Raw genomic sequence first — 27,113 nt, forward strand, 5'->3', positions numbered from 1 at the left:
AGCCGACAAAAGTGACTTATGAGTTATGAGTTGAATAATAATTTTCCCTTTCAAAGGAATACATAAAAGGAGACTATTAAACCTCTAGAAAGAAGAAGGCCGAGAAAAAATGTCTCTCTTCCTCTGTTTCCTCTGCCTCTTACCCCTTATCTTAATCTTCTTGAACATATTCAAATCTTCGAAATGGAAGCTTCCTCCTGGTCCAAAGACGCTTCCGATCATCGGAAACTTACACCAACGCCGGGAATTACATCCCAGGCATCGTCGGAACCTCTCCGACAAATACGGACCAGTGGTGCTTCTCCAATACGGATTCGTCCCCATGGTGGTGATCTCTTCGAAAGAAGCAGCAGAGGAAGTTCTAAAAATCCACGATCTTGAGTGTTGTAGTCGACCAGAGACGGCCGGGACCAGAGCAGCTTTTTACAACTTTAAAGACGTCGGATTCGCACCTTACGGTGAAGAGTGGAGAGTGATGCGGAAGCTCTCGGTGGTCGAACTCTTCAGCTTGAAAAAACTTCAATCTTTTAGGTCTATCAGAGAGGAAGAGAACGACTTGTGTGTCAAGAAACTCTCTGAGTTTGCTACGAGACGATCTCCGGTGAATCTTGAGAAAACCCTTTTCACTTTGATCGGGAATATAGTGTGTAGGATCGGGTTCGGGATCAATCTCTATGAGTGTGACTTCGTTGATGAAGATAGGATCGTTGATCTTGTGCACAAGTCTGATGAGGTCATAGGAGATTCTCTGTTCTCTGATTTCTTTCCCGGAAGAATCGGTAGGCTCATCGACCGGATCTCCGGTCAGAACAAGAGGTTGAACAATCTTTTTTCGGAACTAGACACTTTCTTTCAGAATATTCTCGATCATCATCTCAAGCCTGGAAGAGAGAGGTCATATATTATTGACGTGATGATCGATATGATGAAGAAGCAAGAGAAAGATGGAGATGCTTTCAAGTTCACCACTGATCATCTCAAAGGGATGATCTCGGTACGTAAACCTAAAATATAATAGTATTTTCTTCAAGTTGTATATCTATTCCGAAGTGGTTAAAGATCTTGCAACCATACCATTAGTGTTTTTGGTTTTATGTCACAGGACATATTTCTAGCGGGAGTAGGCGCAAGCGCTGCCACAGCGGTATGGGCAATGACCGAGCTGATCAGAAACCCGAAAGTGATGAAAAAAGTGCAAGACGAGATTCGGACAACACTTGGGGACAAGAAGGAGAGAATCACAGAAGAAGATCTAAACCAACTCCACTACTTTAAGCTCATGGTCAGGGAGGTATTCAGGTTACATCCATCAGCTCCACTCTTGCTTCCAAGAGAGACATTGTCTCATGTCAAGATCCAAGGCTACGACATTCCTGCGAAAACACAGATCATTATCAACGCTTATGCGATTGCTCGTGATCCAAAACTATGGGAGAACCCAGATGAGTTTAACCCTGACAGATTTCTTGACAGTTCTATAGATTATAAAGGACTAAACTTTGAGCTCATACCGTTTGGATCTGGTAGGAGAATATGTCCCGGGATGACAATGGGAATCATGCTTGTTGAGTTGGCATTGTTGAATTTGCTTTACTTCTTCGATTGGGGATTGCGGGAGATGGATGAAGCCAACAAGATCGTCACCGGAAATGAAGATGTTCTCAACTTCGTTCAAGTTCTTCACCACTGAATATATATATATAAATATATATATATATGTACACTAGAGATTCAATGATAATAAAATAATGGTCACTTTGTTCTTCTCCACTGAATATATCTATATATATATTTTTAAAGTACATTTTGTATTCTACCTTTAAAGTTTAGCTTATTTAAAAACTTATTTACATAATTAATCTCTAAAAAAATGCATAAAAAAATAATAAGTAAAATATGAAAATCAGAATCGATTATTTTCATAATATACAAAAATCGAAAAAATCAATTATTTTCCAAAAATATCTCTACTAAATTGATTTCTATTTCTAAAACCAATTTCGGTTTATACTTACAAAATCTTTACATTTAACAACATATTACTAAAATATCTCTAGAATACCTTTTTTGTCTTCCTTAAAAATTAAAATATCTCAATTTTTTCTTAAAAAAATGAAACAATCTAATATTTTACATAATCGATTTCAAATTTATTAATTTTTTATAATTTTTCTTTACTTAAAGCAAATAGAATTCCAAATGAAATTATAATTTTTATTTACGTAAAGCAAATTCCAAATGAAAATTATAATTTTTATATACTTAAAACAAATAGAATAACATATATCTCAATATCTTATTATATAAAATTGGGTTTCCGAAATTAGCCATTAACAGGATCATGATACGTGTCAAGTATACTGATAAGATGTTGACATGTGTAAAAAATTATTATTTTTCAAAACAGTTAATTAAGATAATAACATTAAATATATATAAAATTTATATGTTTATATCTAAAAAGAAATTTCCTAAAATTAACAAAACTAATATATTTTTCATTGTATGCTAATTATATTGTACGTGTTTTCTCAATTAGATTTTGACATGTATAAACAAAAAAATAATTCATTAAACATGTATATTATTATTAATCAATAAATAGGGAATTATAAATCTAAAAGAAATAACATAAGTCATGTCAAAAGAATTATTATTTTTGAAACGTAATAGGGCAGCTAATTAAGAAAATAAATGATTATATCTACATAAATTTACATATTTATATCAATAGCCTAGATATCTACATAAATTTACATATTTATATCGATAGCCTAGTTATCTACATAAATTTACATATTTATATCGATAGCCTAGATCTTTCATTTTTGCTGATATAATTTTGCGGATCTATTGTGGGTCTTTGATTCGTGCAGGTTCTTCAATGGAAGCTATCATATGCAATGAAATGTAATCAAATTATATAAAACCCGCTAAATTAATCGAGGATGGAGACACTGATGGGGGTTCCAAAAGTGAATCTACAGTTAATAGCGTTATAAGTTTCGAAGATTAGTTGATGATTGATGTTGAAACGACCTGACCCGTTTTTTTTTTAAATAATAAATAATAATAATAATAACTACAACTAGTGGTCCCATACCCACTAGCCACCTAACCACAATCATAACCAACAACGGAATAACCAATACCAATAAAAATCCAATAGATAATATGACAATAATCCAATAACCAATCATCAGAAAACATGAAAACCAGCAACCTAGCAATGTTTCTAATGACCCAACTCTAGCAACCTAGCAATGCCAGACAACATCCAATCGAGTCTTTAGAACATCCTCCTCTTCATTGCCTTGATTCTACGATCACACTTTGTCTTTACCTGCATCACAAACGCAAATTGCAATGCATGAGTATTTTATAAACACTCAGTAAGGCAATCCTCCCATCTACTAGGCTATACACACAAGCAATAGAGATACTCTAACCATCAAACAACAACCAATAATCAAACCAGACTCTGCATCGACCGACACAAAGCTTGCATCGACCGACACCAACCGGGAACAACATTGACCGACACATGGTATGCATCGGTCGACACAAGGTTCACTTGCATCGACCGATGCTTCCACTTGCATCGACCGACATATGCTCGACATCACGCGGAAACCCTAATCGCATCGACCAACGCCTCCACTTGGCATCGACCGATGCTCATAGGTCAATTCGCGCCGTCCTCGCACTAGCATCGACCGATGCACATGCCGAGCATCGTTTTCCCCGAAGCTTCTCGCCGGATCTTCGTTCCTGCAACCACAAGACTTAATCCCAAGCCATAAGAAAGCTTCCTGACACCTCAAATAACACTCTAACAAGCCTAACAACACATACACAAACAGATCAGAGGAATCTCCAGCTTAGATAAGCCATGGTCATGCACTTACCTTTGCCATAGAAGAAATCTGACCCAAACACAGGAAGAAAACGCTTTTAAGAAGCTCCTACAACGATCCCAGCTACAGATCTCTACAGATACAGTTTCCAACTCCAAGAAATCACCAAAAACACTCAAGAACACCAAGAACTCTTCTCTCTCTCTTTCGTTTGTCTCAAAAGCGGCCAAAGTCGTCTAATGAGACAAAAGAAACGATTTAAGGGTTTTCCTTTTCCTTTTGCCAAAAACGCAGCGTTTAACTTAAGTAAAAACACAGAAGCTGAACCTGCATCGACCGATGCTCCTCCAGCATCGACCGATGCACATCCCAAACCGGGATTTCGGTTCACGGATGTTACATATGTTTCTGGTCAAAATCTAGAGTTTTCTCTTCTGGATAATGTCAATGATTCCGGTACTGAAATCAAAGCTACTTGATCGAGTAATTGAGAAGCGATTTTGAAATTTGGAAAGTTAAAACGGTAAACCGTTTTAAAATTTGTTTTAAACGGATTTATGGGGTTATTTTATCGGAGTTGATTCATAAACCGTCTAAACCCAGATATATAGAGAAATATATGAGAACTTTTGATTCGGGAAGAAATAAGTTGAGAACTTACGATTCGAGAATATTTGAGACGAGGTCATAGTTCTAAGTAGTTTTGGTACAATGCGATACTTATGCGGAGTAAACAGGTCATCAATCCTTTAACGTGATTATGACATATGTCATGTTTTGGATTGTTTATAAAGTTTTTATTTTGTATATCTGAATTATCTAAGACTTATATATACCATCATGATTATAATTTTCAATTTTTTTATATTATGTTATATGAACTTTCTTTCAATTTCTCAATAAAATTTTTTTATTGGATTGGTAATAAAATCATTGTACTCGAGTAGATAATTTTCACCAGTTGTTCATTCAAAATATCTTTGGAGTAAAAAAATGCATGGTTAAAAAAATTATGTCACAAAACAATTTTAGTAATTATAAGAACTATAATTATGCCAAAATGAAAGTAAAGCAACATAAAATTTGTTTAAATTGTTTAAAAGACATTTTATAGGTGATGATAAAGAGCATACTTTAACAATAAAATAATTTTGGGTGGATGGTTTCTTTGGTGAAGTGGGGTTGATCTGACAGAGAATTATCTGGAAGGTGGTCGTCAAGTCAAGAAAGGGATGGTGGCTCTCCCAAAAACCACCGGCTCAAACGTGAAGGTTCTAAGTTGGAACTGTCAGGGCATTGGGGTTGATCTGACAGAGAATTATCTGGGTGATTTGTGGAGAAAGCATAAACCAGACATTTTATTTCTATCAAAGACAAAGAATTGTTTTTCTTATTTACAAAAATTTCAAAATAAGTTTGGTTATAATAAATTGTTTACTGTTGAACCCCGCGGGGCTAGTGGTGGTTTGACGTTGTTTTTTAAGGATGATTTAAATCTTTCAATCCTTTTTGATAATGATCGTATTATTGATACACAAGCTTACATTGGGCAACAAAAAGTATTTATGTCTTTTGTTTATGGGGATCCGGTCTCCCAACACCGTGACAAGGTTTGGGATAAATTAACAAATATTGGATCATTTCGCATTGATCCCTGGTTTTTAATTGGAGATTTTAATGAATTAGTTGGAAATCATGAGAAGCAGGGGGTGCCTTGCGCCCAATATCTTCATTTCAGCCATTTATCTCAATGCGTCGACATTGTGGGATGCTAGAATTTCCTTGTTATGGGGAACAATTATCTTGGCGAGGGAATCGTTGTAATAATTAGGTGGTTCGGTGCCGATAAATTCGGGCTTTGGGTAACGAAGACTGGCACGGATTCTTTCCAAATTCGAAAGTTGATTATTTGGAGATGATCGGTTCAGATCATTGTCCAATTTTAGCTACCTGTTTGACGATGGTCCGGAGACGGCAGAGGCAGTTCCGGTTTGATAAGCGTTGGCTGGGGAAGGAGGGTTTAGTTGGTGCGGTTAAATCAGGGTGGAATCGGACAAGGAATTTTCGGATTCCGGGTTTTGTTGACAAAATAAGGAATTGTAGGAACTCGATTTCTTGGTAGAGGAAAAAAAATGTCAGCACTGGCCCATCGATCATTTCATCTTTGAAGACGGCACTACAAGATGCGAATATGGATGATTCAATTTTTCAGGAGGAAATTCGGGAAATTGAGAGGAAATTGAAAGAGGCATATCGCGTTGAGGAGATTTATTGGCAACAAAAGAGCAGAAAGTTTTGGTTAAGGGTTGAGGATAAAAACACCACCTATTTTCATGCATCTACCAAACAACGTCGGGTGCGTAATAGAATTGTTGGTTTATTTGATGCTGATAACGTTTGGGATGAATTACCTTCGGGTATGGAGCATATTGCTACAACATATTTTGAGGACCTGTTTAAGAAATCAGTTGGTGGGGGTATTTCAGAAATGCTACAAGCAGTTAACCCAATTATTACGGATAGTATGAATAGAGCTTTAATTGGGGATATCTCGGAAGGGGAAGTCCGAAAGGCTTTGTTTTCTATGCATCCAAAGAAAACTCCAGGCCCTGATGGGATGACAGCCCTGTTTTTTCAAAGGTTATGGCCCTCTCTTAAAGGGGATTTAGTGGTTTTGGTTAAAGAGTTCTTTCAAACTGGTAGTTTTGATCCACTTTTAAATGAGACTAATATTTGCCTCATTCCTAAGGTTGAACGTCCGCAGCGGATGGCGGATTTTAGGCCAATTAGCCTATGCAATGTGAGCTACAAAATGATTTCAAAGGTATTGTGTTTTCGCCTGAAGCGTCTATTGCCTCTTTTGGTTTCGGAAACACAATCAGCCTTTGTTTCTGGTCGTTTAATTACAGATAATATTCTTGTGGCTCAGGAGATGTTACATGGGTTAAATACTAATCGTCGGTGTAATTCTGAGTTTTTGGCTTTTAAAACAGACATGAGTAAGGCTTATGATCGGGTTGAATGAGATTTTTTGGAGGCGGTTTTGGTACAATTAGGATTTTACAGGAAATGGATCTCGTGGATTATGTGGTGTGTTTCGTCAGTGTCGTATCAAGTTCTTCTGAATGGCCAGCCCCGAGGCTTTATTAGACCACAGAGGGGATTACGTCAGGGGGATCCTCTCTCACCATATTTATTTATACTTTGCACAAAAGTTTTGATAGCAAATATTAAAAAGGCTGAACGGGAAAAGAAATTAACGGGTATTACTATTGCCCGTGATAGTCCTACGGTTTCGTATTTGTTGTACGCAGATGATAGCCTGTTTTTTTGTAAGGCAAAGGCAAATGAATACAGGACGGTAATGGATATAATTGGCAGTTATGGTAGAGCCTCAGGACAGGAGGTTAATCTGGCAAAATCCTCTATTATGTTTGGCAAAAAGGTTCCTGCTGATATACGATCCCAGTTAATCAGTTATTGGTGTTTCTAAGGAATGCAGTATGGGATCTTACTTGGGTATTCCTGAAAACCTACAAGGCTCGAAAACTAAGGTTTTTAGTTATGTTAAGGATCGATTGGACGATCGAGTAAATGGTTGGTCCGCTAAGTATTTATCTAAGGGTGGTAAGGAAATTATGATTAAATCGGTGGCTTTGGCTCTTCCCACACATGTTATGTCATGTTACAAACTACCACAAGATTTGACGTCTAAACTAACGAGTGCTATAGCTACCTTCTGGTGGAAGTCTAATGATAGGGCTTGAGGTATGCATTGGGTTGCTTGGGATACATTGTGTAAAGATAAATGTGAAGGAGGATTAGGTTTCCGAGCTTTGGAACAATTCAATGATGCCATGCTGGCCAAACAGTTTTGGCGCTTAATTCATAATCTGATATCCTTAATGGCCCGGGTGATGAAAGGACGATATTTCAGGAACAAACATCCTCTTAGGGCAAAAAAAACCAAATAATCCTTCCTTTGCATGGATGAGTATTTATTCCACCAAGGGGTTGGTGGAACAGGGAACGAGATGTGCGGTAGGTTCCGGTTGTTCCATTTCGGTTTGGCGTGATCCATGGTTACCAGATATTCGTCCAAGACCAGCGAATGGTAGGGAGAGTTTGTGGTTGCCGAGTTTGATGGTTAATCATTTAATTAATCCAGTTACGAAAGATAGGCATTTGCCTATACTTGAGGAGTTTTTTTGATCCAGTGGATATCTCTCTTATTCGGAGTATGCCGGTCAGTAAAACTTCTCAACCGGATAAATTATTATGGCATTTTACTAAGTCAGGGAAGTATACGGTCAAATTAGGTTATCGGTTGGCCCGAGAACTAATTGCGGATGTTGAGCATGGGCCGACATGTGTGCCCTTGCGGGCTCAGTCGTGGAAGTTAGATATACCCTCGAGGATTCAACACTTCTTCTGGCAGATTGGGTCAGGTACTCTCCCCGTGTTAGAACGACTTGCGTATCGAGGTGTCCGGTGTGAGGCTTTGTGTAAGCGGTGTGACTCGGTAGTAGAGACTATAAACCATGCGCTCTTTGAATGCCCTCGGTCACGATGCATTTGGGAATTGTCCCCAGTGGTGCTAGATCTGGGAGGTTTTCCATATGCCTCGATCTATGCAAATCTAGACTTCATATTCTGGCGGGCGTCTTCCCGATCTAGGGTTTCAGATATAGCCCTTCGTCTCCCCTGGATTGTATGGTAAATTTGGAAATATAGGAACAAAAAGGTTTTCCAAGGTATCGAGGTAGAGCCAACTGAAATTTTGAATCAAGCGGCTAATGATAAATTATTGTGGGAGGAGGCCAAATCATACTCAGTGCGTTATCTGGATTCACTGCCTTTATTGGAGGACATGGGTTTCTTTCCCCGTTGTCAGATTGATGGTTCATGGAAAAGTACAGATCCTTTTCAGGGTCTGGGCTGGTGGTGCTGCAGTGGAGAAGATTCAACGCTCCTATTGGGAGCACGGAGCCACCGGAGAGGCCTTACCCCCTTACATGCGGAATTACAAGCACTGATCTGGGCTATGGATTCTTTACTGGCGGCTGGAGTTGTTTGTCAGGCTTTTGAGACGGACTGTGCTGAGTTAGTTGCGATGGTGCAGACGCCGGATGATTGGCCCGCTTTCTCGAATTTGCTGGAGGATTTTGCATCACTCTGAATTTCTTACCCCTCCTTCACTCTAGACAGGATCCCACGAGACGTCAATGTAAGAGCGGATTGTCTGGCTCGGTCTTCAAGAAGTTTAATTTATGAATCTACTTTTGTAAACTCTTTTCCTCCGGCTTGCGCAACCAATCCTGGAGTTCTCTTTTAATTTATTAATGTTTAGTTGAAAAAAAAAGAAGTAAAAAAATAAAAATAATTTTGGGTGTAAGAGCATATTTTTAACAGTAAAACATACAGTAAAATTGAACGTGGTTATTAATTATATGTTGCTTTGATGAATTCTTTGCATGTAAAATATTTTGTAATAAGTTGTGAAATGTTTTGAAATTTGACATTAATAATATTTGTAATGATGAGTATTTGGCAAAAGTTTTGGTGGGATATAATTTAGCTATAGATTATTGTAATAATTATTATAATATATTTAAAATATAAAAATATAAATAAGTGTATGAAGGTAAATATAAATATGATTTTTTCCTCTAACTAAAATTATTTATATATTTACTTCTGGAAATAAAATTTCTTTTTATATTTTTAAAAAATTGTTTAGGGTTTAAGATTTATTTTCTTCAACAATTTTAAAACCTGCATGATATGTGGGCCCTTATCTAGTTATTATATAAAACTAAAAAAATTATAATTTTATATTATATCTAAAGTAATTTTTTTGTTAGTTATATAAGACACCTGGAAAAAACAGTTTGGTTTCATAATGGGCCTTAACCTACACATTCTAATATTACATACTCTATCAATATTAAAATACTAGACATATTTAATTAAATTATGATTATGTAAAAAACAAGTTATCATATAGTATACCGCGGGTTAAATCGTAAAATTAACAATCAAAATATAATTATAGAATTTTAAATTATAATCTTAATGTGATTTGGTTGCACCGGACTGTAATGTGATTTGGTTGCACCGGACTGTAATCCTCACTATAATAAGAGATCAAACCCAAGCCTTCGCTCGGTCCACAGAACCCTGCTCAATGAGATTGACCCAATGTTCCATCAACTTTATTGTCTCCACTCGGATCACAAGCCAACGTTGCTAAGCTCGACGTACCAACACAGAAAGCTTAACTTATTTATACAAGAAAGAAAAGTTTGTTTCTTCCAATGTGAGACTTTGTCACATATATATTACACAATCTTTTTTTTTTTGTCAACCAAACATTAAATTAGAAAATAATTCTAAGGTTGGTTGCCAAAACCGGAGGAAAAACACAGTCTTCTTTTTATTCCAACAAATGTTATATTTTGTTGATACATTGTATATTATTGCTTTTTCCAAAATCGCTATTCTTTGAACAATCAAAAAATTTATATTAAGACATGTAAATGCTTTTTTGTTTTCGTTAACTGCTTTGATGCATAAACTCCAGAAAATATATTTGAAACTGTAGTCCAAGCTTCATATATTTATATATATACTACATTTACAACAACAACAGAAGAAAAACGTTATATAGAGAGAAGATAATTAATTATTTTAGTTTCGATTTTGAGATTGAATATAATTGTTTTTTCTTTTTTGAGTTATTTTATTTTTGATTTTGAGATCAAATTTTTTTTTTCTTTTTGATATAACTTACTTGCTAAAGTGATATGTTGATTAATTTGATGATGATCATAGAGATAAGTCATGGTTTGTTCCAAACTCATGGAATTTTAAATACATCGTTCGATTTTTTCCTGGAACTGAACTAGAGAATTTGAGAGAGAGTGTCAAATAATATATAAGAATTTGAGTAGAACATTATTGTTTCCACTCATAGCTTGAAAATTTCTAAACGAAGAAGAGAGTTTGTATTTCTCAAAGTTAGGTTATAAAGTCTGAGTTTTCATTGATATATAAATTTTTAAAATTTGATCGGTCCATTTAAAGATTCTCAAAAATGTAATTCTAACTTTTGGAAACGACTCCAACATTTTGTGATATTCGGAGAATATTTATTTTTTTAACCAAAAAGTTCTGTTTATTTGTAATTTTCTTTTGTTCTAAATTATATTGGTCTGGCTTGTGTTTATCTCTTTGGTTTTAGGTATATCAAAACAATATTTGTTAACAAATTCTAAAAACTTACATGTGTCCGAATCTGATAGGTAAGGTGACTCTTTCTCACTCTCACTTTAAAAACTACATAATACATTCTAGAAAATATTATTCTAGCTAAGGTTTTTAGTATTTGACACTCTCTCTCATGTGTTGTGTGTGTTTGAAATTAATATAACAAAATATGTAATTATATATTTTTCAAAGAGTTAAGTAATTGATTGAATAAATTGATTATTAAATAGTTTATATTACATAAATATTCATTTAAATAAGTATTTTTCAAAATTTGTACACAAATTTAAAATATTTCTCTCTATTGTTTTATAGCTTTCTTAATTCACCGAATAGTCTTTCCACTGTCCAACAAACTCAAAAGAACTAATCTATTATTTATTATATTACTAGGAAAAATCCCACGCCTTGCGTGACTTATATCAATATATTAGTTATATATATATATATATTTAAATATAGTTCTTTATTTCAAATTCTGTATTAAAAGTAGTTGATTTTATATGTTCCAAGATAAAATACTTACACATAGACTTTTAAATATGTAATATGAAAAAACCTTCATTTATTAAATTGAATAAAAATGTATGGTACTTACACATAGACTTTTAAATATGTAATATCAAAAAACCTTCATTTATTAAATTTAATAAAAATGTATGGTCAAATACTTACACATAGACTTTCTTAGGAATTATATATCTACAAATGTTAAATTTCTAAGAAAATTGAAATAATAAGATAGAGAAAGAAATAATGTCATATCCACAAAGTTGTCGAGAAAGAAAATCCAACAGGCCATATGAGAAAGTGAATATGGAAAACCTAAGCAGGAGAGGAAAATAGTGGTGGCAGATCTCATTGTCTCACAATTCTATAACTCCAGATGTATGTTTCTCTTTTCATCATTCAAGTTAGACTGTTTGTAGTCACTGACAGCAACTGCAGAGGAGAAGAAAATATCAGATCCAAACTAAAGAGTCATTATATAAAATTCACATATAAAATGAAACAACTTAAAATTACATGTGATAAAAACCACTGAAAATGCAATGCTTCCTCCATTCAAGTTTTGAGGTTGGAGAGACAGTCTGTAGTCACGGACAGCTGCAGAGGAGAAGAAAGCATCAGAACAACACTAAGAGTCATGACCTGTAACAAACCTCTGTTTTTGTTTTTATCCCAAGTGCTGCTACTGCAGCAACCATCAAATCAGCTGAAACGAGAAAGAGAAAACAGCATTAGAAGCAGGGTTAGTAGTATAACTTGGTAAATCTCAAAAATCCAAGTAAAAAAGAACAAAGAGAGGAGAACAGAGTTAACTTACCTTAGTCAGTCTTCATTCTTCAACCCGACCTGCACAACATATACAAAATTAGATTAAAACCATATTAGTTAATTTTACAAGTCTGAATCAAACAACAACTTAAAAGAGAAACCCTGAAAAAAAAAGAACTCTAGAATTTTTAAAACCTGTACTTGGCCGTCTGTCAAACCAGAAGAAGAGACACCAACTACGGAAACAAAACAACCAACGTCCTCCGATCCTCACCGGGCACCAAAATCCTCCTGCAAAATCATCAACCGAGATACTCACGAGTTAGAAGACAAAGACAAGACAAGAGAAGATGTCGTACCTTAACTTCAAAAAATAAATCTCTCTTCTTTGTTTCCTCTCATGTATGATTACATTTTGTTAAGTGTAAGTGTTTCTTAGAAATAAATATAACGATTTTAAAATGTTCCAAATTTGGAATCAGGAAGAAGAAAAGCTGTACCTCCTCATCCAGAATAAGACACTCGACACTAAGAAGATTGCTGCGTTTCAAATCACGGGCATCCCAGAAATGGAGTAGACTAATGACGATGGTTGGTGTGTCTATGGACTCGGTAATTTCATCGAGCTTGAGATAGGAGAAAGTAGGGCTATCTGAAGGAGGATCTTTGGAAGACATTTTTGTTTTTTTAGGTCGGAGGAAGGGTTGTTTGGGTTTTAAATTTCATGAGGGATGGAATCAAATATATATGTAAAGAGGTAAGGCTTTAAATCGGGGTAGTAATTAGTAAGTTATGGTGGAATCGTAACAGATCGCACAATTAAGGGAAGGCAAATAATCAGGAAAGTAATTAGGAAAACACAGCGGTTAGGCGATTTAACCATTAAGTAAAGACATACAATCAGGGTTGAATTACCTTTTATTGCAGGAAAATAGTAATGTGATAGAGCTTAGGAAGGTAATTAGGGAGTCACATACAATGGTTAGGCCATTTAACCATCAAGGAGAGGCATAAAATCAGGGTAGAATTGGTTTTTATGGGAGGAAAACCTAAAGACATTTCAAATTTAATAGTTTACCAACCTGGCCTGCAGTAAAGAAATAGTTCTATCCAGCGAGTCCAAGCAACCTGCAGTTAAATGGGAGGAAACGACAATAAGCAGTACCCAGTAAATTAACCGAGACGCTAAATACATTGAGATTCTAATGGACCTCTCCTGCAAGTTTAATAAAATTTATAACTTCATCAGGGCCATAACCTGAAACTCCTAAAGCCAACATTCCAAAGAAACCTCGCTAAAGAAAAAGAAGAGAAGAGAAAATAACAGATCAACACTAAAGAGTCACTGACAAACCTCAGTTTGTTTTTGTTATATGGAATGAGATGAGAGCATACCTTCCTCTGGTAGTACGTAGCTGATCAAATTTGACAATCATTGAGGGTGGTTCCAACACAAAAAAAGCATACCAAAGTAAGCTAAAGAAGACAGATTTTTAAAAAGAAATCATACACATATAAGCATGTCTCCTGAGAGGAAACCTACACGGTTCATATTGCTGCTTGTTGTAGTGATCTATTGACAACATTATGAGAAAGCTGTTGAAGAAGTAATTCCAAAATCTTCCCAGCCAGACGCAGTTTGGTTCTCACAAACCTGAGAGAAAAAGAGAAGAAGATCATTAGAAACCTAGCGAACACACAAGAAGCGATAAATGGGTCTAGGTCTTTCTTTGTCAACTACATACGAAACATACATGATCAAAAGTATAGATGACATTTCAGTTTAAGCTTAACAAATCTCTCTGACAGGACACAATGTAGTAAGCTGAAACGACCAATGATTCTATGTCAATGATTGTTTTAGAACAATTAAAAAGACCCCCAAATCTGAAACAAATTGTCAATTATTCATACTAAAAAGGATCACACTACACGATCATGACCTGACCTTTTAAAGAGAATCCAAAAACAAGATTAACTCTCCAACCAAATAAAAGAAGTAACCTTCACATAATTCTACGGGCGAAATTTAAATGGGTATGGCCAGTATCGATTTTAAAACATAACTTTGCCGGTCAAAACTTGGAATTACGGAGAGGTGAAAGTGAAGTTTAATTTGGGCTTCTTCGTTTATCACTTGACGCCAATGAAAGATCACTCACACAACCCTGAAATTTTGAGAATATTAAAATCGCACTTTCAAATAGGAAATGAAGACCTTTGATTAGGAAAAGAGAGGAATTGCGGAGATCGGCAACAGCGATCTGACAGAGATTAACAGATAAACATGGAGGAGAGGGGAAGAGAGAAAGTCGGTTACGGGTTTCGGAATATTTCTGTGCCATTAACCCACTTGCAGCCCGTTAAAAAATGCATGATATACAGCCCATTATGTGGGTAAGTTTTTTCTTGAAAGAAGAATTTTTAAGATGCCACGTGTCGGGTGGAGGAAGCTCCTCAAAGGGTATAACCCTACTTTATTATATTAGATTTAGATTCAATTATGAACATTAATATTATCTAAGATTATTAAATAGTTTATATTATCAAGACTTGGAAATAATGAGAGAACATCATACATTATACGAACATAAATAGTTAGAGAGATAGTAAGAACATCATACAAATACTAAAACTAACAAAATACATTAGAGAGAAAAGATTACAGAGGAAGGCATGGTTAACAAGCTAACAACAACATTAGGTAGATAGACCTATTCCAAGCTAGCTAACAACAACACTAGGTAGATAGAAGAACAGAGAACAACCACTAACCGCTAATAGCGGTCCAACTGGAAAGAGATTAAGAGACAGTACTCCAGTACTTCGTCATGATGCAAGCACAACAATACAGCTACAAGCAAATTCATGCAACAGTGTCAGCAGGGGAAGAATAAGAATAGATAGACACAACAAATCAAGAAAAGAGCTGCCCTTGTGTTGTATCTTCTCACGTTCATAGAAATAACGGTCGACGACAGCTCCAACAGCGGGGATCAGGTGTATCCCAAAGAGAAGGATACAAGCATGCCGTGTGAAAACCATGGCGACAAGGGACTTGAATGCAATCACCATCGGCCAACGGTCCAAAAAAACTGGACATTCTGTTATTTCTTCTTCAAGGGGGGCCTCTTCATTAATGTTAATCCAACCGGCTGGCACCTCATGTCTCATGATTGAAAGTGTGCTAAACGCTTCAACACAGATGATTCTGAAGGTTTGTGGTTGTTAAAAAATACCCGCTTCCTCTACACAATGGGAGATAAAATCAGCCACATTCTCCCAACTCCAAGTCCCAGCTGCGTTCCAGTTCTGTAGCTTCATGTGTCTCTGATTTACTGACTCTCTCTCAATAATAAGATTATGGATAGCAACCCTTGGCGAAAAAAAAGAAAAAAAAAAGGAATCACTGAGTTAAAATCAAATTTTTTTTCATTCTAATATATGAATATATAACAAAAGAAAAAAAAAAGAAAAGAAGAGACCAACCTGGACTCAGCAACGCCGACAATTGGGTAATGTATCTCGGAAACATACAAAAGCTCAAAAAAGAAAAAAAAAAAAAAAAAAAACATACAAAAGCTCCTCTTCCGGAGGGGACTGAGCAACTAGGATGTCACGGCCTGCTACACGGCAGTAGATGGTTCGATGAAATCTTCTTCCCACAACTACGACAGAGGAAAAGTGTTTGTGCGCCCTTTGTGCTCCCAGATCTGCATGGTTTAGAAATCGTCCGAGATAACACTCCATAACCGTACTCAAGATTGGAAAAAGAAAAAAAATAAGTATTTGACACTCTCTTTCATGTGTTGTGTGTGTTTGAAATTAAAATAACAAAATATGTAATTATATGTTTTTAAAAGAGTTTAGTAACTTATTGAATAAATTGATTATTAAATAGTTTATATTACATAAATATCCATTTAAATAAGTATTTTTCAAAATGACACAAATTTAAAATGTTTCTCTCTATTGTTTTATAGCTTTCTTAATTCACCCAATAGTCTTTCCACTGTCCAACAAACTCAAAATAACTAATCTATTATTTATTATATTATTTAGATTCAGTTATGAAGATAAATATTATCCAATATGATATGGTCTTCCGAGATGATTGATGAAACCATATATTAAAATCATATAGAGAAATGATTCAATTGTATCAATATAAGTGAGACCTAAATCTAATTTATACTCCCTCTATTCCTTATTAATCCTATTTCTAGCAAAAAAAATTGTTTCAAAAAGATGTTATTTTTAAATTACCAATACACTTTTTAATAGGTTTTAATGATGAATTTTAAGTTTCATGAAAATAACTAAATACTATTGGTGAGTTATAGAAAATTGAAATTTACAAAAACAATAAATTTATGATCAAATTTTAATATTTTTTTTTCTTAATATTTGTGAAAATACTTAAAAAGATCAATTAGGAACAAAGGGGGTATATATTTACAATTCACAATTTGTTTTAAAAAAATTAATAGAAACATATATAAAATATAAGTTAATTAACTATATATTGATAAATGATACATGATTAGAATAATATTAATAAGTGAATAGAAATTGAAAAATAGTTAAATAATAACTTAATATGAATTATTTATTTAAAATGAATACAAATATAAAAGCAAAAGAGGAAATACGCTACATATCTTAAGATGGCAAGTAAAATTGAAAAGAAAAATTGTACATCATGATGTTCATAATAGAAATAATATATATATATTCACTAGTAATATCCAAAAAAAGAAAAACGACAATTTAAATAAAAATATATATGGCATGCAGCTTGTTCACACTCAATTGTCTCCTTCCAATCAACATCAATACTTAGAGATAGTGTCAATTTTGAAATCCCTTGGCTACACCCCTTCAAGATAATGAAGATTCTTTGATCCTCTTCATCAAACTTGGAATTGAATCTCCACGTTTATGACATTTTCTGTGTTTCTTAATACATTGCAACTGCAGAAGCTTTTTATCAAATGAGTTGTGCTCAACACACTAAAAAGATGAGATTATTGTTTGTTTGAAAACAAAATTCATCATTACATGGACTCCAATCATCTCTTCCATTATGATTTCCATAACTGTAGTAGACAGAGACATTTCGTTAACAACAATCTACATTTCCATCTTCAATTTAGTAACTCTCACTAGAACCAATGCTTGAAAACAATCAAAGCAGTCGTTCCTCTTGGATTCAGTTTAAACTCCAAACTGATGAAGTTTATGTACCCTCCTTCTATGAGTGCTTCATCTGAAATAGTCTACAGTTTTGCAATCAACCATCTGAAAATTACATAAGATACTAGCTCATCTCCCTTGGTAGATATTTCTGGTGGTTGTTGCAAATAAAACACTGTTGTAAAAGCACGTCTAGGGAGACCACTGATAAACTGGCCATTTTGAATGACATACACCAAGATGTCTTCGTGAATCTCTGAACTGAGCTCCATGAATTTCAGTTGCAGTTCTAAGACAAAGCTACCAATGCCCCATCTATTCCCCTTATTAATATAGCAGCTTCCACTAGTTCTTCTTCTTAGCCATACTTGCAATCTCCAAGTTTTCATAAGTTTATAGTAAAGGTCTGAACGCCCAAGTATGTCAATAACCTCCACAAACCATCTGCTTTCATCCTTAACAAACTCAGCACCATCAGTCTTGAAACTGTAGAAGCCGCATGTAACGTTCCAGCCTTATGTTTTATAGCTTATTTTTTTAGTTTTTCAACTCCAAGTAATTCAGGCTCTTATAAGTAAACATCCAAGGCTTAGACTCCATCTTCAGTTTGCAAAACAACTGGGACATGTGTGGTGTTACAGTCTTCACCAACTCATCCAAAACTGCCTTATTTTTGTAGTGAAAATAACAATGTTGTAATCCCCACTGTGCCAGAATCCTCTGCAATTGCAAGTCCTTGAACCTGAATTTCCAAGTCTTATGAAACTTAGATGGCTTCCTCTGCAAATTCATATTAATGGCACAAAGAAGCAACTGACAAAGCAGCTTGTGAACATGAAGTTTCATCTCACAAACAAACAAAATATTAACATTTGCTACCACATTGCTGGTCCCCAACAAATGCATATATGCTTTAGTTGCATTTTGCAGCTTTATTAGTTTCTTGCTAAATGAAAAACCAGATTTCAAATCTCTTGGTGCCACTCTTTTTTTAAACTTGAACCTCCAACACTTAAGAAACGTGTGTTTGCGTTCATTTGGCATAGAAGACTCATGAAGAAGTGCATGCGTACAAATCAAAGCATGTTGTTGCAACAAGCTTTTCTCTACAACAAAGATCTCCTGCTGAACGGATTTGTTTCTCTCAAGAGACTTCCTATCTCCAACAACTTTTGGAGTTATAAAGTGTTGGACACAGACAACATGAAACGAGCATGATACACTTTAATTCTTTCGGTCTCCTACAACTTTTTCAGTTCAGCAATTGAATCATCCAACAACTTTTTAGCTTTACCTTGCAACAATATTTTGTAAATTTCCCAATCATGCTTCACATACTTCCATAGAACTGATTGCACAATTGATTTATGCCAAGTAGCAACTATATAATCCAATTGCGCTGAAGCGAGACTAACTTTTAACTCCTCTAGAGTAGGATCAAGTAAGAAAAATTGTTCGATCTGGAACAGCCATTCCCCAATTTTATCACCACCAAGTCTGAGCAGATCAAGTTTTGTAAAACCATTAGCATCATAATAGATGTTCGACGTACCATATCTCTAATTGTTGGTGTTACGAATTACGATCGAAGATGGAGATCTTAGCTGTGAGTATTGTCCGCAGTTGTAAGCTCCGAACGATAAACTGCCTCCCTCAACAAAGCATGTTCTCTCTTCTGCTCCATTGTTTCTGAGGATACGACTAGCTCTAATACCATTGATAATGTAAAATGTTAATAAGAGGAAAATGGATTCGATTGAAGATAACTTGATACAACGTTCATGAAACGCAGCACCAACTTCTCATCTGCAAGAGACTCCACAAAGAATCTCCAACAAGATGATGAGGGAAATGTCTAGAAACTTCTCAGAATGAAAAAAAGAACAACAATTCAGCTTTTGCATTATGGGAAAAATAAGCTAACAGGTGCTCTTATACTAAGTTAACAAACAGCGTTAACTACCATTATTCGTTTGCTGTTATGTTTGCATTCCTTTCCCATTTCCACCAGCTCACCATCACATGTGATCCACTTCTTCTTATCTTGACTTCACATGTGCGGCAGCTACTCTCATTTTCTAAATAATGATTCCACAACGGTATGGGCAATGACCGAGCTGATCAGAAACATGAAAGTGATGAAGAAAGTGCAAGACGAGATTCAGAAACACTTGGGGACAATAAGAAGGTGATAATCACATAATAAGATCTAAATCAACTTCACTACTTCAAGCTCATGGTCAGGGAGATATTCAGGTTACATCCATCAGCTGCACTCTTGCTTCCAAGAGAGACATTGTCTCATGTAAAGATCGAATGCTACGATATTCCTGCGAAAAACAGATCATTATCAATGCCTATGAGATTCCTCGTGATCCAAAACTCTAGGAGTACCCATATGAGTTTAACCCTAACAGGTTTCTCGACAGTTCCATAGGTTAGAGAGGACTAAACTTTGAGCTCATAGTGTTTGGATCTGGTAGGATAATATGTCCAGGGATGACAATAGGAATCATGCTTGTTGAGTTGGCATTGTTGAATTTGCTCTACTTCTTCGATTGGGGATTGCCGGAGAAGGATGCAGGCAACGAGATCGTCACTGGAAATGAAGATGTTCTTACCTTCATTCAAGTTCTTCATCATTGTATATATTCGTACACTAGAGATTCAAAGGTAATAAAATAATGGTCATTTCGTTCTTCACCACTGCATATATATGGTTTGGTTACATACAACTTAGCTTGATTCTTAAACAATAAATGAAAGTTCTATTTGTATGTATGTGATTTAGTTGCAAAAAAGGTGATGGCACCGGCCTATACTCACGCATTCTCCTCTGGGACTGGAATCGCAACTCCCGACTTGGAATGGGCAGGCTAGTAGAAAGCCAAACCCGAACCCAATGTTCCATCACATTTATTGTCTCCACTCGGATCACAAGCAAACATTACTAAGCTCAACGTACGAACATAGTAGCTTAACTTATTTCTACAAAAAAGAAAAATTTGTTTCTTCCGATGTGGGACTTTGTCACATTAGTATATTACACATGATTCCAACAAATGTAAATCTTTGAAAGAATCAAGAAATTATCTTAAAATATGGTATTGCTTACTGCTTTGCTGCATAAACTCCAGAAAATATATTTGAAACTGTATTCGAAGGTTAAACTCCACATCTGTAAAAAAAACTTAAACTTCACTTTGTAAACATAATATTGTCAAAATCTACCATTTATGGACTGTGTACATATATATATAGCCCAATTTATTATTTTCATCTATATACATTTTTGAAGTACATTTTGGGTTCTACCCACCCTTTAAATTATACTTATTAAAAAAGTTATTTACAAAGATAATCTTTAAAAAGTTGCATAAAAAGACAATAAATAAAAATATGGGAAATCAATTATATTTAATATAGAAAATTGATTTAAAATAAACTTTAGTAGTATAAAATTGTAAAATAATTTAAAAATCATATTATGTGATTTATTTCTTTTAAAGTGAAGAAATAAATAGAAAATTATTATTGGACAATATGATACAAAATATATTAAAAAATTAAACATCTTATAATATATTACTTTGACTCAAGTTGTTTTTTAGACATGTGACAAGTTGGAAAAGAATTTTAGAATGATCTCTTCTTTATTATATAAGATTACACATGATTCCAACAAATGTAATATTTTGTTGATACATTGCTCACTACTGCTTTTGTCAAAATCGCTAATCTTTGAAACAATCAAGAAATTATCTTAAAACATGGAATTGCTTACTGTTTTGCTGCATAAACTTCAGAAAATATATTTGAAACTGTATTGGAGAAAGAAGAAAATGAATTTGGTCTCTTCACTCTCTAATGTTGTTGATGTTCTTTTCTGAGCCATTATTGTTCTTCTTAGCACCTATTTAGAGACACACACAATGTATTAAAATAAACAAAAATAAGATAATAAGAGATGAAAGAAACAAGTTTTTATAGTGTGTGTGTAGGAGTAATTTTTTAACTTAGTTTACCATAATCGTGGTAGCATCCGTAAATTTAATCTGATAAGAATGGTGAGTATTCCTCTCATGCAGAGTTGGATTGATAAAAAAGATGCTTCAATTGTGTCACCCTTCACAGTTTAACAACAATTGTGTAAGAAGTTTTAACTACAATAACTGTTAGAATTTGGAATTTAAGTAAAAAATCATCCAAATAGCAACTCTAACCTTTACATCCACAAGAAGCAGAACTCATTTTGTAAAGAACTCTCTGACACTCCAAGAATGTAAGACCTTGGTTTGGATACACCAATAAAATCATATATTTTCAAACTTAGCATAATAACATCTCTAAAATTCCAAAAATTGAGATGAGTTTATGGAGACTACAACTGTCCCAACTCTACCAGCTTCTGGCACAACCGGTAGAATCTGTCTAAAATCACCTCTTAAAACAAAAACCTTACCTCCAAAAAATCCGATCACACTTCAGAATATCTTGCAAATCCTCCTATCCAACGTTTCAAAACAAAATTTGTTCATCATTGGAGCCTCATCTCATATAATGAACCTTTCTTCTCTAATGAAGTCGGCAAGATGAGAATTGACTTTTATCGAACACTTTTAGGAGTGGGAGCCTACAAAGACGGAGGAGAAACAAAAGGCATATAGAGAGTTTCTTTAGTTTATATGGCAGAGACCAGAGAGTCTCTTTTGCAACTTGTTTTCTTTTTATTTTATTTTTTGGACATTTTGCAACTTGTTTTCTTTTTATTTTATTTTTTGGACATTTTGCAACTTGTATACTTTTTAAAGTATTTACAACCAAATTTTTAATGTTTTTTTTGTTCAATTAAAGTTGAAATGATATCCTAAAAAAATATGTGAAAATAGAAAAGATACACAAGACCGCACTGACTTTATACATAATAATAATATATACTATGTACCTAATATATATATTTCTTTTATTGTGTGCACGGCCTAACATATATACCTATACATTGTAAAAATTTGCACTTGCACTACGAATCCATAATTAATCCTCGTATAATATTTAATTATTTTATTAAAAATTAAACCTTACTTCGGACTAAGAGCATTATTAATGGAGAAACCCTCCTGAATTACTCACATATTAATTAATTATATAATTAATTATAAAATTATTAAAACAATTCTAAGATAATTTTAGCAAAATTAACCCTCCACTAAAGAACCCAAATACTATGATAATTAAACTGGCAACAGCAACACATACCCACCCCTTAAATGTAAAGATCAAAGTCAAATTTGAAACACAACAAAAGCGGAGAAAGAGATGATCTCACTGACCGACATGATCATCCCAATCTACAATATCATAATTAAATCCTAACAATGTCATATAATATTCAAGGAAGGATAAATAAAAAAGAAGGTGAGAGAGACGAAGAAGAACCCAACCGTCTTCGTCGATTTATAATGCCATCGCCTCCGGTGACCATCAATCCTCCAGATTTAGCCTGAAAATTCAACGAATTCAATGTGAATTGGTTGAATTTTCATATTTTCGGACGAATCGTCTCTTTCATCGTCTTTCCAAATGAGAGAAAAGAGAGTGAGAGTCGGGGAAGAATGAAAGAGAAATGGAAAAAAAAAAGTTTTATATTTATGAACTTACCAATAGGCATCCGCCACGTCGCGTTACTCAGGGAATTGTTCAATTTCTTCCCAGAGCAATGATACTCTCATTTTTGGACTCGGATGGTTTTTTAATGGAATTTTGGGGCCCAACACTGAGAGTACTCCTAACTCTTAAGAGTACTCCCCAGTAAAGATGGTCTTAATAGGCATGTCCAGTGCCGGCTTAACTATAGCAGTCGGTAGTGCGACTGCCCCTGTACATAGATTAAAATTTAACTATAAGACAAAGGGCATTAAATTATAAGCTAGAAAAGGCACAAAAAGAATTTGTAAACTAGAAAAGACACAAAAAAAATTAGGGTGATTTAGCCCAATAACCAAAACATTAAAACTATAGTAGTAAATAACACTATATTTTAAAAAAATAGACGATTAGGATCAGGGTAGTGTAAAATTACCAATTTAGTGTTTTTAGGTGGTGGAGGGCAATGGTGGTTGTTGGTCGGCGACGGTGGCCGGAAAATGTAGCCGGAGAAGTTGGTCGGAGGTGGTGGCCGGTGGTGGTTGCCGGAGTTCACTGGAAGTCACCAGAAAAGGTCGCCGGAAGAGGAAAACTATACCCTAAAAGATTGTACATTGAGAACCCAAGTGGTGATGGTGATAAAGAGGTGAAGGTGGTCGCCGGAGGTGATTGCCGGCGGTGGTTGCCGGAGGTGATGGCGGTGGCTGGTGGTTGGAGAGTGGTGGTGGTGGTGGTGATGGTGGTGAGAGGATGGTGGTGGGGGCTGGAGATAGGGTAATGAAGGGGTAAAAATTGGCATTATACATATAATATAGGGTATATAATTAATACATGGTTAGTGTAGTTAGTTTGTAAATTATAGTATTTTTTTTGGTTATACAATCCAATTTCCCAAAAAAATTATATGAACCAAATAGACTCAAAAATAGTATTTCAATAAGTTTTTCTGTAAGTTAAGGGGTATTTTTTATAAGTTTGCCCAAGAGCATGTAATATATTTAAGTAAGCACTATGCATATCTAGGTATTTTTGGATGGTATGTATTGATCTCGAATTCATCAAATTTATAGTCTAAATGACTAAATCTGAAAACAGCAAAGAAAAAGAAATATACAAAGAGTGACTAGTGTTTAGTTTATTTTAAAATTCATCAATATTTCATCAATGGTAGATTAGATCTCGTGCTAAAAATGGTAATTAGATATTTTTTCTATTTCATAAAAAGTGTTATTTTGACATAATTCACATAAATTAAGAAAATATAGAGTTATACATGTTTGTCTCTATTTAATAAGTAATTAATGATTTAAATTCAATAAAAATGAGTTTTGGGTTAAGAGGTAAACTATAAAATTTAACTTTAAAACATATTAGAATTGTCAAGTGTAACTCTTTGTTAAACAAGAAAAAATTTCTAAAATAACTCTCTTTGTAAAACAAAGGGAGTATGTGATAACTGATAAGTAAACTTGTATTTGATAATTACCAATTATCATGATCATAAAATTGACCAAAAGTCCATTATTAAGTAATATTTGATCATATAATTGTCCAGAATTTTTTTTAAAAGTTCACACAATTTATAAACAAATTTAGGTAAACGATTTATATTTCCGCAAAGACCGGGTGGATTTTATTTGGTTTGTATTGAGTCAAGATTCCAAATCTTTAATTTAATCAGTCGAACCACTACTATACCAGAAGTAAAAGAGTTTTGGTTATAATCAAATTATATTCTCTTTATTCTACAATTATCGAAAGTGACACTTCAAGTCTACAACGGACAGTTGACTTATGGTTTGCCCTTTAAAGGAATACATAAAAGAAGACTAAACCTCTTGAAAGAAGAAGTCCAGGAAAAATGTCACTGCTCCTCCTCTGTTTCCTCTGCCTCTTACCCCTAATCTTAATCTTATTGAAAATTTTCAAATCTTCGAAATGGAAGCTTCCTCCTGGTCCAAAGACGCTTCCGATCATCGGAAACTTACACCAACGTCGGGAACTACACCCCAGGAATCGTCGGAATCTCTCCGACAAATACGGACCAGTGGTGCTTCTCCAATACGGATTCGTCCCCGTGGTGGTGATCTCTTCGAAAGAAGCAGCAGAGGAAGTTCTAAAGATCCACGATCTTGAGTGTTGTAGTCGACCAGAGACGGCGGGGACCAGAGCAGCTTTTTACAACTTCAAAGACGTCGGATTCGCACCTTACGGTGAAGAGTGGAGAGTGATGCGGAAGCTCTCGGCGGTCGAACTCTTCAGCTTGAAAAAACTTCAATCTTTTAGGTCTATCAGAGAGGAAGAGAACGACTTGTGTGTCAAGAAACTCTCTGAGTTTGCTACGAGACGATCTCCGGTGAATCTTGAGAAAACCCTTTTCACTTTGATCGGAAATATAGTGTCTAGGATCGGGTTCGGGATCAATCTCTGTGAGTGTGACTTCGTTGATGAAGATAGGATCGTTGATCTTGTGCACAAGTTTGAGGAGGTCATAGAAGATTCTCTGTTCTCTGATTTCTTTCCCGGAAGAATCGGTAGGCTCATCGACCGGATCTCCGGTCAGAACAAGAGGTTAACCAATCTTTTCTCGGAACTAGACACTTTCTATCAGAATATTCTCGATCATCATCTCAAGCCTGGAAGAGAGAGGTCCTATATCATTGACGTGATGATCGATATGATGAAGAAGCAAGAGAAAGATGGAGACGCTTTCAAGTTCACCACAGATAATCTCAAAGGGATGATCGCGGTACGTAAATCTAAAATATAGTAGTCTTTTTTTTCAAGTTTTATATCTATTCCGAAGTGATTAAAGATGTAAACCATAATAGATGATCTGAGTCCCCTGATGTTCATCACTCGGCCAAGGACAAAAGAGAATTGGACAATTATCTTCTTCATTTGAGTGTTGATCCTATTACTTTAGCAAACCATACCATTTGAGTTTTTGGTTTTATGTCACAGGACATTTTTATAGCAGGAGTAGGCGCAAGCGCTGCCACAGCGGTATGGGCAGTGACCGAGCTGATCAGAAACCCGAAAGTGATGAAGAAAGTGCAAGACGAGATTCGGACAACACTTGGGGATAAGAAGGAGAGAATCACAGAAGAAGATCTAAACCAACTTCGCTACTTTAAGCTCATGGTCAGGGAGGTATTCAGGTTACATCCATCATCTCCACTCTTGCTCCCAAGAGAGACACTGTCTCATGTCAAGATCCAAGGCTACGACATTCCTGCCAAAACACAGATCATTATCAACGCTTATGCGATTGCTCGTGATCCAAAACTATGGGAGAACCCAGATGAGTTTAACCCTGACAGGTTTCTTGACAGTTCTATAGATTATAAAGGACTAAACTTTGAGCTTATTCCGTTTGGATCTGGTAGGAGAATATGTCCAGGGATGACAACGGGAATCATGCTTGTTGAGTTGGCATTGTTGAATTTGCTTTACTTCTTTGATTGGGGATTGCCGGAGATGGATGAAGCCAACGAGATCGTCACTGGAAAGGAAGATGTTCTCATTTTCGTTCAAGTTCTTCGCCACTGATTGTATGTACTACGTACACTAGATTCAAAAGATAATAAATGAAAGTTGTACAATTAAAGCATTGGTCACTTGGTTTCTTAAATAAGAAATAAAAGTTGTGTGTCTATGTGATTTGGTTGCAAAAGAGAGAGAGAAAAGGTGATGGTCAGGACAGAAATCGCAACTCCCGACTTGGAATATGCAGGCCAGTAAAATGCCAAACCCAAACCTGGCTTAATGAAATCGACCCAATGTTCCACTTACTTTATTGTCTCCACTCGGATCACAAGCCAACATTACTAAGCTGGACGTACAAACATAGTAGCTTAACTTATTTAT

General features: G+C 35.1%; 3 protein-coding genes and 3 long non-coding RNA genes across 7 annotated transcripts; 3 read left to right on the forward strand and 3 right to left on the reverse strand.

Moving 5' to 3' along the window:
* LOC104777885 (cytochrome P450 71B28) lies at positions 1-1,804 on the forward strand. The gene is made up of 2 exons (XM_087506862.1): positions 1-994; positions 1,103-1,804. Exons 1-2 carry the CDS (start codon positions 110-112, stop codon positions 1,688-1,690), a joined length of 1,473 nt encoding a protein of 490 aa, XP_087362988.1. The 5' UTR covers positions 1-109; the 3' UTR covers positions 1,691-1,804.
* Positions 1,805-8,225: 6,421 nt separating this feature from the next.
* Positions 8,226-9,036, forward strand: LOC147947737 (uncharacterized). Its single transcript, XM_087507427.1, has 2 exons — positions 8,226-8,305; positions 8,592-9,036. The coding sequence occupies exons 1-2, from the start codon at positions 8,226-8,228 to the stop codon at positions 9,034-9,036; spliced, it is 525 nt and encodes a 174-aa protein (XP_087363553.1).
* A 2,862-nt stretch (positions 9,037-11,898) lies between these two features.
* LOC109131406 (uncharacterized) lies at positions 11,899-13,843 on the reverse strand. Its single transcript, XR_002037045.2, has 5 exons — positions 12,905-13,843; positions 12,600-12,695; positions 12,454-12,482; positions 12,153-12,342; positions 11,899-12,068 (listed from the first exon to the last, which is right to left on the reverse strand). It is a non-coding gene; the product is annotated as an uncharacterized LOC109131406 (long non-coding RNA).
* A 5,734-nt stretch (positions 13,844-19,577) lies between these two features.
* On the reverse strand, positions 19,578-20,164 carry LOC147947738 (uncharacterized). Its single transcript, XR_015594488.1, has 3 exons — positions 20,055-20,164; positions 19,828-19,930; positions 19,578-19,717 (listed from the first exon to the last, which is right to left on the reverse strand). It is a non-coding gene; the product is annotated as an uncharacterized LOC147947738 (long non-coding RNA).
* A 102-nt stretch (positions 20,165-20,266) lies between these two features.
* LOC104777884 (uncharacterized) lies at positions 20,267-22,254 on the reverse strand. Of its 2 annotated transcripts, XR_015594487.1 has the most exons (6): positions 22,063-22,254; positions 21,824-21,889; positions 21,626-21,726; positions 21,385-21,513; positions 20,716-20,778; positions 20,267-20,588 (listed from the first exon to the last, which is right to left on the reverse strand). It is a non-coding gene; the product is annotated as an uncharacterized LOC104777884 (long non-coding RNA). The 2 variants fall into 2 exon arrangements; XR_002036903.2 differs by lacking the exons at positions 20,267-20,588; positions 20,716-20,778 and having other exon boundaries at positions 21,235-21,513.
* Positions 22,255-25,054: 2,800 nt separating this feature from the next.
* On the forward strand, positions 25,055-26,901 carry LOC104779245 (cytochrome P450 71B28-like). Its single transcript, XM_087506863.1, has 2 exons — positions 25,055-25,992; positions 26,208-26,901. Exons 1-2 carry the CDS (start codon positions 25,105-25,107, stop codon positions 26,793-26,795), a joined length of 1,476 nt encoding a protein of 491 aa, XP_087362989.1. The 5' UTR covers positions 25,055-25,104; the 3' UTR covers positions 26,796-26,901.
* Positions 26,902-27,113: the final 212 nt, after the last annotated feature.

Source organism: Camelina sativa, chromosome 3 (genome assembly GCF_030686135.1).
Source record: "Camelina sativa cultivar CO46 ecotype springtype chromosome 3, ASM3068613v1".
NCBI classification, from domain to species: Eukaryota; Viridiplantae; Streptophyta; class Magnoliopsida; order Brassicales; family Brassicaceae; genus Camelina; species Camelina sativa.

Coding starts and splice junctions, on each gene's coding strand:
- LOC104777885 (XM_087506862.1), top strand. CDS start 110: ATGTCTCTCTTCCTCTGTTTCCTCTGCCTCTTACCCCTTATCTTAATC. Junction 995..1,102: donor ATCTCAAAGGGATGATCTCG/GTACGTAAACCT, acceptor TTTATGTCACAG/GACATATTTCTAGCGGGAGT.
- LOC147947737 (XM_087507427.1), top strand. CDS start 8,226: ATGTGTGCCCTTGCGGGCTCAGTCGTGGAAGTTAGATATACCCTCGAG. Junction 8,306..8,591: donor CTTCTGGCAGATTGGGTCAG/GTACTCTCCCCG, acceptor TTGGAAATATAG/GAACAAAAAGGTTTTCCAAG.
- LOC104779245 (XM_087506863.1), top strand. CDS start 25,105: ATGTCACTGCTCCTCCTCTGTTTCCTCTGCCTCTTACCCCTAATCTTA. Junction 25,993..26,207: donor ATCTCAAAGGGATGATCGCG/GTACGTAAATCT, acceptor TTTATGTCACAG/GACATTTTTATAGCAGGAGT.